Source organism: Candoia aspera, chromosome 17 (assembly GCF_035149785.1).
Source record: "Candoia aspera isolate rCanAsp1 chromosome 17, rCanAsp1.hap2, whole genome shotgun sequence".
Lineage (NCBI taxonomy): Eukaryota > Metazoa > Chordata > Lepidosauria > Squamata > Boidae > Candoia > Candoia aspera.
Window position 1 is genome coordinate 6978177 of NC_086169.1, and position 14467 is coordinate 6992643.

The following is a 14467-nucleotide window of genomic DNA, read 5'->3' on the forward strand; positions in this document are numbered from 1 at the left end:
GCCGTTTCTTTTCCCGCCCGGCGCCGCCTTGGGGCGCGCGCCCTCGCCTCCCCGGCTCCTTCCCCGCGCGCGCGCCCGCCTTCCCGCCAAATCTCCTCGCTTCCCGCTGGCGGAGTCAGTCTGTCAGCAAACTTTCTTTGAACGTAATTTTCTCTTCCGCCCCCTCCCCAAAGGTAAACAACGGCGATGACAACAGCAGCAGCCACCATTGGATTACCAGCAATGGCTACATCCAGACCTCTTCTTTGCAGCCCACCTTATTCCTTACTTTTATTGTGCGCCTTCCTAAAGCTGCCCCCATTTCTGGACCACTCTGGTTGGGAGGGATGTTAGCTTGAACCGGCGTTTGCAACCTTGGCCGCTTGAAGATGGGTGGACTACAACTCCCAGAATTCCCCAGCCAGCATGGCTGGCTGGGGAATTCTGGGAGTTGTAGTCCACCCATCTTCAAGCGGCCAAGGTTGAGAAACTGGCTTAAACCCTCCATAGAACCAACCAGGCAGCTGAGAAAGAAGCTGGTCGCCCTGCTGGAGGGGGCACAAACGCCCTCCCTTGGGGAGCCCACCTCCTGCCAGGGCCTGGGGCCTTCAAGGCTTGTCTAAAGGGGAGCAGCCATCTCAGTCTTGGGGGGGGGGGGAAGGGTTCCAGAGGGGAGATGCCGCGACAAAAAGAAGGCACATCCCGGGTCCAATCCGGTGGCGCTCTTTGATTGACGGGACCTGAAGCGTGGCAACTTGGATGGCACAGGATGGGCAAATGCCCCAGGAGACCGATGGTCCCTCAAATAAGCAGGGGCTGGGCCACGGAGGGCTTGAGAGGTGACAACCCGCTCCTTCCATTGCACCCCGAAGCCTACTGGGAGACAGTGCAGTTCACAAAGCAGAAGGGTTACGATGGCATACAGTGGCCTGCCCATCCCTGCCGGTGCCACTGCTTTCTGGACCCGCTGCAGCTTCCGAGTGGTCTTCAAGGGCAGCCCCATGGAGAGTGCATGGCAGTAGTCCACACGCAACTGTGAGAAGTGCCTCCTGGTCCAGGAATGGGCACCATTGGCACGCAAGATGAATCCGTGCCAAGGTGTTCCTGGCTACACCGCCCCGTTTTTCGGGCAGGATCGGAGAGTCCAGGAAAAGTGCCCAAACTGTGCCCCGGTTTCATCTGGGGAAGGGCCCAGGATCATTACTCGAACAAGACTATACAGCTACTTCTTTTTCTCCCTCGATGCATTTTTCCCAAGAGAAAACATGGATTTTTCTCTGAAAACAAAATAAGGAAAGAAATGGTGGGAAAAGATGGAAAGCTTGCACGTGCAAGATGGTGTCATCAGAACCCTTGTAAAATGCCTTGTACACAAAACAAAACAAAGCGGAAAAAAACCTTGGACACTAAAAAACAGTTTAAAAACACAACTGCTGTTGTTTCTTTATTCCTGGTTTGAGCTCTTATTTTTCTGCTCCCAAACTAACATATAAACTCTATAAAGTGTCCCAAATGTAGTGCGTAGTAGTGATAATACACCAGCAACGATAATAATACAGTAGGCAGGATCAGATAAAAACTATGGTGGTTTTTATGATCGTGGGCAGAGCTCTGTTCAAACTTGACTACGTATTTGGGATTCCTAACTGGAAAAAAAAATCAAGGAGAATGCAAAACATTTTGATGATACCTGACTGCCAGGTTTGCAAGAAATTATACGTTTAGTGCAGCCTGAGGTGTGTGGGCAATGTCCAAGCATTTAAAACCTGCAGGATTGCAAATCACTGTTTCTTCTGTGGGAATGCAAGTGATCTGGAAAGGATAGCTCTTGAATTGTATGGCAATATAACTGCTTCGGTCTGATGACGACTTATCTTGATTTTGTTAAATCCTGCATGACTCCGGCGGGTTGGCAACTCAGAGGGACAGAAAACCAGAATTTAGCAGGCACTAGGAAAAAAGCCTCTATCGGTGGAAAAATTGCTCCATAAATCCTAACCTGGAACATAAGTAGCTGTCTTCTAAATATCAGATTATTGGTGCTTTATTGCAATATTATTTACCCTGGCAAAATATCTTCCAAAAATCTGCAGCAGGGAGAGAGATTGGGTTTATCTCTCAGACTAAGTCTTATTTTGCTTATCCATGGTTTGCTGAAGAAGCCACAGTTCCTTGGGTTACAAACCACAAAGGATACGTTCACACACTCAACCAAAACAAAAGCAAAGCAAAATGTAATTTGTCTTCACTATGAATTGCTAAACTGTGATTTGATGCTGGGTTTGTAATGCATGGAATGGAAACCAGGATCAAACTCTGGCAAATTGCAGTGTGCATCAAATTAGGAAAATCAGCATACATCGGAAGAGGATTCAATAAATGAGGCAGAGTTTCATTTAGCTCATTCTGATGCTGTTAATTCAGCATTACGTCTAAAGAAAGAAGCCAATACAGTAAAGCATACAAAAAGTTAAAGGGGAAACCAGAACACGTTCCTTCCCATTCCCAAGCTAGCAGCTGGACTACTAAATTTTTCCTTTAAGAAAAAATTATTTTCAGATGCCAATCGCCTTATAATTTATATTCATTTTAATTCATTAGGAATTAAACTGCAGCTAACGATGCTTTTTGAAAGTTGCCTCTACTGTATTAAAAGTGCAGTAGGATTTCAATAAAATAGGTATAGGATAGGTGCATCTGTTATAGTGGTATTTCTCTTTCAAAAATGGATTGCATGAGACATTGGTTATTCCCACCAAAATGTACACTATTTTGCTCCTTCTGTTTTTCTCCACCCTCAATATTTTTTTTCTGGTTAGACACAAATGCTTACAATATTTATACTGTAATATTGTATTATGTAGTGCACATTCCATGGTTGTATTTCTGTCTTGAAATTGCGAATACTAGAGGTATATTGCTGTTTTTTTCTGAGAATCCAAATATGGCCCATAGTCAGGTTGTGATGTTTGCAGGACCAGACTTGTGGACCTTATGTGCCTCACTGTTACTTTTTAACTTTTTAAAAATCTCCATACCAGCAAAGAAACCTATGATGAATTAAAAATCATGCCTTATTTATTTATTTATTTATTTATTTATTTATTTATTTAATCACATTTGTATAGCCACCCATCTCACATAGTGACTCTATTATCCTTTCCTTTAAAGACATTAGTGACATAATTGTCCTCTCCTTTAAAGTGCTATGACGAGATCTTTTTTTTTATGTTAGTTTGACAGACTAAATATTATTTGAGTGGTATAAAGCTCGAAATGTACTTGAAATACAGGTAGTTCTCGCTTAACAACCAAAAGTGACACTTCAGACTTACGACGGTGCTGAAAAAACCGACGTGACAAGTCCTCACACTTATGACCATCGCAGTGTCCCTCTGCTCACAGGATCAAGATTTGGGTGCTTGGCAACTGGTTTGCATTTATGACTGTCGCAGCATCCCATGGTCACGTGATCACCATTTTTGACCTTCCCGGCCAGCTTCTGGCAAGCAAAGTCAGTGGTGAACCACATGACTCACTTAATAACCGCATGATTCACTTAATGCCTGAGGTGATTCACTTAACAACCGCCGCAAAAAAGGTCATAAAATCAGGTCGGATTTGCTTAATGACCGTTTCACTTAGCAACCAAAATCCCCGTCCCAATTGTGGTTGTTAAGCAAAGACTACCTGTATTCTAGAATATCGGAGCAATAGGATTATTGAAACATGGCCTAAAAAGCTTGACTCGGGAAAAAGAGACCATCTTCATCTGTTATTGATCTAGCATCAACAGGTTGGAATAGAGGAAATATATCTTATTTCAACCTCTTAGGAACAGAGCCTGAGTCTCCCTTTACTCTGACATTTTGAGTTGGCAATTCTCATTGCAGGGCCCACGCATGTTCATGGGGGCTGAGATTGGCACCGTTCTTCAACAAATGTGTGCACATTTTGTTTTTGTTGAATGTACCACAGGCCGTATACCATGTAACTAAAAGGATGTCTCCAACTATTTATCCTTCTCCCTCTTATAAATTCTCATGCTTACAGAAAATAAGAAGATGGAGAGGGAAAGTCGGAGAATAGCTTTGCCGGCAGGAGTAAATATAATAAAATAATAATTTTTAAAAATCTCATGCCGTAGGTGCTTGAATTAGGTGTCTTTTTCCAGCCCATCGGTATAGCGACCAATTGCTAAAATGTAAGATGAGAGCAAGCTTCCTTCCAGATTTCATTGCAGTTATGAATCCGAATCAGCTTTCTGCTACCTTCCTGCAAGTTACTTCCCCTGCAGTTATGAGGGTGGGTTTAGGAACAGGAAATTGCCTTGTATTGCTCCATTTAGACTAGTATTGTTGATACGGACTGATAATCATCCCGCAGGGTTTCTGTCAGGAGGTTCCCCAGCCCTGCTTGGAGACACTGGAAATGTCTTCCTGCATACAAAGTAGGTGATTTAGCATGCAGTTAACCATGGCTGAATAACAAGATAACATTTCTTTGTGTTCCTTGTTCCAGGTGGGCCACACATTGCCTCCTTTCCTGCCGCTGAATTTAGTAACACAGGCTGGCCAAACTGCAGTGTAAAGCAGATCAGATAGCACACATATACCCCTCTCAGGCTCTTTGGAAGCTGCTGCCAGCTCCCCGTGACTTGGACTGGACAATGGCTTCTTCCGAGCTCTGGGCAATCGACTATGAGATTTATGGAGAAGTCCAAGGTGAGTCCAGATTTTATTTCCTCCCCTTGTATTATTCTTGCACGACTTGATTTTTGTATACTGATATGGTTGCTTGGCTCTGCAAATAGCACAGTCCTTGAAATAAGATGCCTGCAGCCGGCTTGTCCAACCGCAGAATCTTGCTTCAGTTCTAATTGCAATAAGATAATCTGGAATTGCTTGAAAAGTGATCTGCAAAGACTCTAAAAGGAACTTAATTTAAGCCGATACACAGGGGGGATGTATGAAGGAAGTTAATTGGGAGCATTAACTTAATTTAGTGATGAATCTACATATCATAGAGCAGAGCACGGGAGGCTGTTTCTCTGTAATACTGAGATCTGGGCCATTTCAGGGAGGGAGGCTGAGCATCTTTGATTCAACCTCATTTAAGTTGAACATACACAGCCTCACATAATCTATTTTAAAAATAACATGATGTGTGACATTCAAGGAGTCACATAGCTTCAGCCGCCATTCTCCGGAAATGAAGAATCAAAAGAGGGCAGGAAGCTCTTCTGAGACTTTTGCTTTATTGTGGGGTGGGATTTCAGGGATGGGTGGGCAGGTACTTAGGATTTAGGATCTGTTACGCTTGCCTTTTGAGGAATTTCTTCCTGCCTCCTGAAGTTCAGATAAGGGATCATTTTCAGAGTTCTATATCTAGAGTCACTTCATGATTGAGGCAGCACATAGGTTGATAAAAATATAAACAAATAAATGATGTAAAGGGCCAGTAAAAGCTCTTATCTGCAACTCCTGGCTATTAGTTGGCTTATGGTAATGCTACAGAATGTTCAGTAGTATTCTAACAATCCAAATATGTCCATAACAGAAAATTGATCAAGAATATAGTTTCTCTGATGGAAATGAAGGTAAAAAGGTGAAAGGATTTCCCAGGAGACACACCAGCAGAAAGTGCTGTGGGCTGTTTGTAGAAAAGGAGTTAGAAAGCAAGATCTCTTGGGGGGTGGGAGACCACAGTTGGATTGAGTTGAATTCTGGATTATTGATCCACAGTATTAAAAGGCAGCAACACACAGCCTGTTTTACCTGTTTTATGAGCAGGCAAACAAATCAGGTAGGGATGGCTTAGTAAGATGTTTAACCTGGATTAGGATTTATTATACCTAAACAAACCAGGATTGTAAACCAGTTAACTCCACAGTGCTGGATCCTGCAAGATTAGGAAGCAAGGATATCTTTCTTCTGTCATATATGAGCCTCTGATGCAGTAAAAAGGTATGGTTCAATTCACATAAGAGCACTCCTGACTTCATGGAATATTCATCAGCGTTTGATGGCAGACAAATGATTGGTGGTCCCTTGAGAATGTCCCCAGGAAGCTGTAATTCGGTTGGAGCAGTTGTGTCTCTGTCATCTTAAGATCGTGATGTCTCTTTGCATCTTGTACCCTCAAGATGGTCTGTGACCTCCATTGATCCCATGCTGGCTGGGGACCATGGCAGGGCATCTGGACAGCAGTGGGTTGGAAAAGACTACTATAAGACACTCTCCCAGCAAAATAGGGAATGATTGGGTTCCTTGATTCTGATATTTTAATTCCCAACCATTGGGCTGTCCTGTTGAGTGGTTTTATTGGCGCTTTGATTTTCTGTTGTGGGACACTTGGTTTCATAATCCCTACCGGAAGAACCCAGAGGCTCCCTTATGACATTCATTTTGGGAGAACAGTAGGTATTTGTTTACTAATGGATTGCTATAATCCCCTGACTGACATCTATCTCTTTCCTCTCCTAGGCGTCTTCTTTAGAAAGGTAAGTTGTATCCTTTTTAGTATGTTATAAGGCATCATGGCCAAATGAGGGAGGAACCAGTGTTTCTATTTTAACTGTACAGTATTCAGTTATCTAAAGAGAGCTGCAAATACCACACCGTGTACCATCTAAAGAAAAGCATCATTGTTCAAGTATAGCCCTCAAGTATAGCCCTTCAGAAACCTGTACTCCTGGGTATCAGTCCAACTCCAGGGTTGGGACCATGGAAGCAACAGCAGGGAAGCTGCTCATAACCGCTATCAACAGACGTTGGGGATTTGGAAACAAGATCAGGATGAAAGGAACAAGGCAGGCTGAACATATAACAGCAAGCCATGAGCAGGTAACACTGAATAATCTCAGCCAAGTCTGAGGCATTTGCATATGTCTTGGCATCAACTGGGTGCCCTTCCAGGCCATAAAAATATCTGCAGGAAAAGAAAAAATGTTATTGCAGGTAGAGAGTCCTCAGTTTTGTCATGGTCTTGAAAGCCTCAGGAATGGTTTCCTTCTAAATTCGAGCAAGCCGACATCTCCGTATGTAACTCAGAAGAAGACGTAGGGGGTCCTTGGGAAAATACAGCAGAGCGCCAGGCTGAAAATCAGGCTATTGTTAAGCTGCATGTCTTCAGTTCCTTCATCCCATTTATACCTGAAAGCACTTTCCTTTGTCTGTCTGAAACAGTCATCACAGATCATACATAACTGATCGAGCTTTCCTGTAGCCTCGAATAATCACAGAACCAGTATTTCTCAATGAAGGCAGTTCACGCACTTCACTGGAGTCATCGGACGGGGAGATACTGAGCAATGTGTACAGTATGCGTGTGTGAGTAAGCTTCAGAATATCTTGGGAGCTTTCCTGATGATGATCTCTGTTTTTTCCCGTCCATTAGTACACAGAAGAGCAAGGGAGAAAGCTAGGACTGGTTGGCTGGGTGAAGAATACAGCCCATGGGACTGTGACTGGACAGGTGCAGGGGCCAAAGGAGAAGGTAGAGATTATGTAAGTATGAGAGCCTGGGCTGCTTCAGTTGGGGTGGTTTTGCTGAAACGAGTGGGGTGATAGTGCCTAACTGTAAAAAATAAAGGGGTACGCCGATGCTACTTAGGCTGCTTAAGTGTCTCAGAGAAGATAGTCTGGAGATGGGGAAAGGGCTTCACCCACCTCCTGGAACTGCCAGGACAGTTTGAAACAGAAGACCCATTTTGGAATTTGGGTGTTCTTCGGAATCCAGTACAAGTCAGCAGGACTGAAGTTGGAATTGTTCCTTTCTGCACTTGCTGGCCAAAAAGAGACTTCCTTTGATCACGAAGACGTTCCACCCCAGGCCTGCAACTGTCGACTATCGGAGCTAGTATCAGAGCTAGTTACTGCTAATCAAACAGCCAAGCAACGACTTCTACAGTAATCCACAAAGTGCTGGATACAACGCAGAGTTATCTATGTTCCCCTCTTATCAGTTTGTTCTGTTTTTATTGACAAATTAAGATCTCCAGGTCAAGGCGTGAGGCCGGTGTGCCGTTCCCAACCATTCTTGATCTTGCTCCTGAAGAGAAACTTCAGAAGCCCTGTCCTGATTATGTTCCACCTTAAACAGCATCAACCGACTTCGTATCTTAGCATCATGTGTCACGGTTACTTCTGCATACTTCCTTATAACAAGAGGGGTATTTCTTACGGATGGTCACAGGAGGCTTGAAACTGGCTGCGGGACGATGCCCCTTGCTCTTCCCCAGTGGCCCCTCTGGTTCTCTCTGGAAGGAGAAAAAACTAGTGGGAAGGATTGCCTATTAGGACAATTTCACGATTACGATCTGAAGATAGCCCTGCACCAGCAATTTACAGGACTCTTTCCCCGACCCCGAGGATGTCTATATAGGGTACCTCTCCAGACACTCCCTCCACAGTGAATTGACACCCTTAAATCTAGGACTTGGGTCAGCTTGCAATTAGAGAACTGGTCCAGGAGGATACGAAGAAAATTGCTTTAGGAATGTCTGAGCTGCAGCAAAGGTGATTCTGTGGTGGGGGGTGGGGGTGGGAGGAAGGCAAGAGCAAGCGAGGGGAAGCCGGGCCTGGGCTTAGGGTGACCCATGGGCTTTCTGTCGTGTCGGTGAAGCGACGTCTGCGACAGTGCTCTGTCACCTTTGGAAAGATGACAGCCACAGGCAATTACTATAGCAACCAAATCTTCTATCACCTTGAAGAAAGAGAGCGAGCCTGAAAAGGAGGGGAAAGAAAAAAATCTGGGACAGTTGCCATAGCAACCTGCCTCTACATATTGTCTACCTTCATGTCTCAGGGGGGAGGGGGAAATTGGGGCCATTTCCATAGCAACTACACTACTCCATCCCTGGCTTTGAGGAACAAGGGATAAATAGGAAGGAGATAATCCCATGGCAACAGTATTGCTCAATATACATTCTTCTCCCCCTACCCTTTGCTCCTCCCAGGTCCGGACAGGATAAAAGCAAAGGTGTCAAGCCCACAGCGTACCTCTTGCTGTCCTTCTGCAGTTAGGTATTGGGTGGGAATAAATAGACAGCCCTTCGGTTTTTGAAATGGAATACCAGCTGGGCAAATTCATTGTGTGTGGGCAGTGTGCAGAAAGTTGTTTTCTTATGTTACATGGGAAAACTCATTCATAGGTTCTTTATATAACATGATCATTACAACTTTTCTTTAGATTTCACAGGTGTGGACTGCTGACATCAGTAGGGTGCTTTTATATTATTTTGTTTTTTAAAAAATCAAACGGCTATATCCATTTCGGTCTTGATGGTTGCAGCTCACACAGACAGGGGTATTGGGCATAGCCTTCCAACTGCATTTGCCTCTCCCTCAGTTGCTTCCAAATTGCAAGTGTCAATTATTGTAAAATACATGAGTAGTGGTCATAGTGACTGTAATCAATTTGATTTTAATTAAATGTAAACTAAATCACATTTAGGTCATGTCTTGCCCCACCTTCTCTTTAAAGTGCAGAACCCAGCATGCCACTGAAAGGTGGGATTTGTACGTTATGCACAAAATCTTAAACTTGGTTAAATGCGCAACTGCTGAATGCATATCACATGCACACCCAAAGAAACAAACCATATCCTAGCTTAGTTTGAAGACGTCATTCATGCAAGCCGATAACTGGGTTCCTACAACATTGCTACAATTCCATTTTAGCCTGATCTAGCATGTTGTATGAACCAAACCAAAATGGAAACCTTCAGCCCAGAAAAGATTGAAGTCGTTCACGAAAATTGATAAGACAGTATTTGTTTAGTCTTTAGGATGTTACAAGACATTGGTTTTGCTGCAACAAACCAATTCAGAACTCTTCTGGAAGTTACATTAAATTTAATAATCCTGTTTCTTTCCCATTTCACTTATTACATTTAGTGCTGAAGGCATCATATCTGTTTTCTTTTGTCCCCAAAATAAGATTACAGAGACAAAGTAATATGGTGACAAAGGCGCAAGTGATCCAAGGTCATCCAGTTGACTTCATGGCTCAATATTTAATCAATTAATTAATTTAAAAGACTTGTATGACCACCCATCTTAAAATACACAACTCTGGGTGGCTCACAACAATATGAGATTTGAACTTGAGTCTACCTAGTTTTACTCCACAATTATGCTGTTTTTTGGTCTGAGGTTATAAAATGACAAGTATATTTTAGACAATCCATTCTACCACTGGATGTTCCAAAATCATACAAAGACATCAGAAAAAAAAAACATAATATAGATAAGCTTAATCCCCCTGAATTCTCCTTTAAGATGGGGCAATGCAGACATTTGACCTCAAAGGAGAGGAATCTGGGGGCCAATGTTAAAAGAGGCGCTGTAAAAGCCTGCCTGATCCCTGCTTTTGCAATCGTGAGGGAATTTATCCCACTGCAATTATTTAAGGCTCCTTAAGAAGTCGTCTCCCCACTTTTTCCTTCTGCAACATTATTTACTTCTTCCACTTAATTGGAGCCATTTGTTCTGCTGGCAACTTTTGGCAGTTGTACTTGTTTCCTTTCAGTGATTCATGGCGAGCCTGTATCAAAATGTCTAATAAATGTCGGCCCTGCCTTCCAAGAAATCTGCGCATTGCACCTGATGGCTTTTGGGCTCTGCAAATAGTCACATTCCTGCGGTGGCAACGTGGAGGGTAAAACGGGAAGGGGAGGCAACACCTAGGCATTGTTAATTTTTGCTGCTTCTTTTCCCCCCCCTCAGGAAGAACTGGCTACGCAGCGTAGGAAGCCCCATGTCTCGCGTTGATCAGGCCGTGTTCTCTAACGAGAGGCAGATTACCACCCTGGAGTTCCATTCCTTCACCACCAAGTATTAAAGGCAGTTGGCTGGTCCAGATGGGATACGGCTACTCCTAAGTACAATGAGGACTTTTCTACTCCAAAGGAAGTATCACCTTCCAGTTCAAGAACAGGATGTTGTTGTTACTGCTGCTACTGACATTAGATTGTGCTTTAGACCCATGGCACTTCCAGGACCCTTGACTCTTCCAGGCTGCTAGCGAACAGGAAAGCACCTGCTGCCCTTGAACATCTGATAAAACATCACCTGTTCTATCTGTTCTTTTTGCCCCCTTTTTTTACAATTTGTACTGAGGCGGTAAGGGAAAGAACTAGAGGTATATGGAAATGTGTCCTCCTAAATCCCTTCTCCCCATTGTGTTCACGAGCATGCTGGGCAGCTGTCTTTTGAGCAAACATGTAAAAAAAAAGTTTCACGCTTGCTCCCTGGAAGCATTTTGCTTCTGCTCCTCAACAACAATCACTACCCAAACCCAGCAAAGAATATTAGCTCATTAAAGATTATCTTTGAAGGAAAGCAAAACTGTCTTCTTTTTTTTCCCAGTGGAAACTAGGCAGGCTCAGATCCCTGCAGAACGTTTCCGGAGAAGGAAGGTATTATTTGTTTCTGGGGAAGCTCAATGGAGACCAGAGAATGGAGGTAGGAAGATCGAGGAGCAATGATACAGTGCTGGTAGCTTGGGTGGCCTGCTCTGCAGCTCTTGTGGCTCGGCTGCATGATATATTTAAATAATTAATGTGGGTTTCTCTTTTTCTCCGCTGCAGTTGAAATGCAGAGACTGTCCATTTGTGAAAGTGTCTGTTCTGATTATCTGTCCACTTCCCCCACGCCGCACCATTCCTGTGCGCTGAAAGTATACATTATAGAATAGGGAATAGGGAAGGAACAGGGGAAGAAACAGTGCAATACACTCAAATCCATGAGCACAAAAGTTGACCCCGCAAAGCAGTTTCTACTCCTAACAGCTGTTCATTGAGTTATTCCTGCTTCTTGTTCTTGCCCAGTCTTTTGTGGTCTTCAGCATTATGGATGGAACAACAGATTTTTCTGGTTTGGAAGAAAAACCTTTGAAGCTGCCAGGACTGTGAAAATGACAGGCAAATGGAACGCCAAGTGTTCTTTGAAGTCTGACGATTGGGTGTGGGTGTAGTTCTTGCAGGTTTTTAAAGCAGATAGGGCCTGATGTTTTGGGATTTGGGGGGGTGGGTTGAAACTAATATAACCTGCTTTCTGCAAAGACCCATGCTTCGTCACAAAAAGACCTTCCAGCCCAAATGTTCATATGCAATATTTATTGCCTTCATTTTGGATTGTTTATATTGAATGCCTTCACCAGCTTTTTTTTTTTTCTATAGTTGGTTTCCCTTGAAGGAAATAGCCCTGGAATTTCACAGGTTATGATACAAAGAGCTGGCTTGTGCATACGGGAACTGCATTAGTGTTTTGGTGATACCAAATTTATCTGGGCATTTTGGCTATGAAGAAATACGGTAGAGGGGACCATCTTTAGACAGGCAAAGGCTGAAAAATCAAAATCAAAATCCTTTATAGCAAAATGTCAGCTGGAGGATGAGGAGGTGGAACACCGCCCCCCCATCTGATTTTTTTTAAAATCATAGGTTATTGCAAACACGGGATTCAGCCAGGCACTTTCACTTTAAAGGTTCTGTCTAAACTGGATGCAACTTTAAAATGTAGTATCTGTACAGAATCTCCATCTTTGAAGGATGGGATCCCAGCAAAACAGGAATTGTTCTGCTTGGTCAAATACACCATTCACCTGTTTCAGCACTCTGCCTTTCAATAGTGCTGGATGCACCAGGGATGCTCATACCCAAGACCAAGGTAAGGTGGAGTGCCTCCCTTCTCCCTTGTCGCCAGTATTTGGAATCCATGTCTGATCTGTAGCAGGTACAGCCTTCTCTTTACCCAGGACATAACATGGTCTTTTTTTTACAAGATGTCACTTTTTTCAGGGGCCACAGTTTTCTGCAATTGTTAAAACAGCCGCCTACTTTAATCATTGTGCCTCCGACATAATTTGGTTTGGGGTCAGCCACCCTCCCCTTGGTTACAAGGACAGGACCTTATTCTGGTGTTTTGGAGGCTGACACCATTGCATCTTGGCAAAGTTGGTGGTATACTGTAGGAACTGGATTATTTAATTTTTAATAGACATTTGGATCTGCATATGAAGTAGAAGAGACTTGCAATTTTCTGCAGAATAAGAAGGTGCTGAAATTAGAAATACCTTGGACCATCAAAAAGCCCTACTTCTGACTCACTTCACTCATCCCTGTTTCCTTCTTAGGAGCTCATCACAGGAATAAGGATGTTAATTCATCCTGGGTTTATACAGTAGTACCACATTAATCTATGGCTTCTTAAAAAATAGCTGTAAGATTAACTGGGTTCTGTGCAACACTCTAAACCAAATATAAATTCCCCAGTTTTATGTGGAACTGTTACAAATTAAAGCTCAGCATCTTTTGCATACAAAGCTTATTTGCTATCGCTGAGCCCCCTCCCTTCTGGCATACTTTGGCTGGCTTTGCACAACACCCGTCCCCTGGGATAACTAAGCCAGATTTACTGAATCATCTCAGTTACCTGGATGCACATAAAACATTGAACGGTTATCTCATCATGCTGGCTGGGTCTGTCCTGCACATCAGCCAAACCCCAAGCCACTGCGCTAAGCCATGATTTCTTAAACCTGGTTTACTGAACGGGGCTCATGCCTTAGCTAAAATCAACCCCTCCCCACACAAAGGGGAAGAACTGATGATTAAGCAAGAGATCTGTGAACTAAATGAAACACCGACGTTTAGCATCAGTCTGCTTTCAGCCTAACATGGGTGGGCGCCTGGATCGGGCAGGTCCGAAATCAAACACCCGAAAAAAAATCACGCCCAACGTGACCGGGACCTCCCGGCTCCCCTCTCCCCAGCAGAGCCAGGGCCACGTGTGAGCCCGGCCCGGCTCCCCCAGCGGCTACGTGTGAATGGCGGGGAACGCGCCCAATAGCTGATCCGGCCCCGTGGCTCGGAGGCGGGGGCTTCTTGTCAAACCGAGCCGGGCTAGGCAGCCCGTTCCGCAGCCGGGGCTGGCGGCGCGCCTCCGTCGAGAGGTGGAAGCGGCGGCGGCGGCATCCTGCTCGCACGCCGGGGCTCTTCCCGGCGCCACCTGTGATGCTGGCGGGGCAGCCGCGGAGGGGAGACGGCGATGCGCGCACCGGGCGCGCCCTGAGCCGGAGGAGACGCCGGACGCCCGTGGGAGGAGGCGGCGGCGGCGGCCGCGGCTGAGCAGGGGAGCGAGCCGCGCTTTGGGGGAGAAGGTGGGGCCGCCGCCGCCGCCCTCATTGTCTCCGGGGCGCGGGAAGGGCGGGATCGGGGTCTTGGCGGGAGGCGGCCGAGCGGGCGAGCGGGCTCTCCACTGCGGCAGCGGGCGAGGGAGAAGCAGAGGCGGGGGGGGGGGCGGCGGGCGCGGCGTGAGTTTGCAGGTCTCGCCGGCCGGGGCGCTTTGGAGGGACCGCGGCGTGGCCGGGCGGGAGGGCTCGGGGCGACGCGCGGGGGCTCTTCCCTCCGGCGCAGGCGGGCGGGAGGCGGGCGGGCGAGGGATGCCACGGGAGGCGGCGCAGCGCGGGCTGGCCGGTCCAG

General features: G+C 45.4%; 1 protein-coding gene across 1 annotated transcript; it reads left to right on the forward strand.

Annotated features, from left to right (window-relative positions):
- The first annotated feature begins 117 nt into the window (after positions 1-117).
- Positions 118-11314, forward strand: LOC134506477 (acylphosphatase-2-like). The gene is made up of 4 exons (XM_063316693.1): positions 118-173; positions 4501-4723; positions 7381-7487; positions 10710-11314. Exons 2-4 carry the CDS (start codon positions 4649-4651, stop codon positions 10822-10824), a joined length of 297 nt encoding a protein of 98 aa, XP_063172763.1. The 5' UTR covers positions 118-173; positions 4501-4648; the 3' UTR covers positions 10825-11314.
- The last annotated feature ends 3153 nt before the right edge of the window (positions 11315-14467 follow it).

Coding starts and splice junctions, on each gene's coding strand:
- LOC134506477 (XM_063316693.1), top strand. CDS start 4,649: ATGGCTTCTTCCGAGCTCTGGGCAATCGACTATGAGATTTATGGAGAA. Junction 4,724..7,380: donor GTGAGTCCAGATTTTATTTC/CTCCCCTTGTAT, acceptor GTCCATTAGTAC/ACAGAAGAGCAAGGGAGAAA. Junction 7,488..10,709: donor AAGGAGAAGGTAGAGATTAT/GTAAGTATGAGA, acceptor CCCCCCCCTCAG/GAAGAACTGGCTACGCAGCG.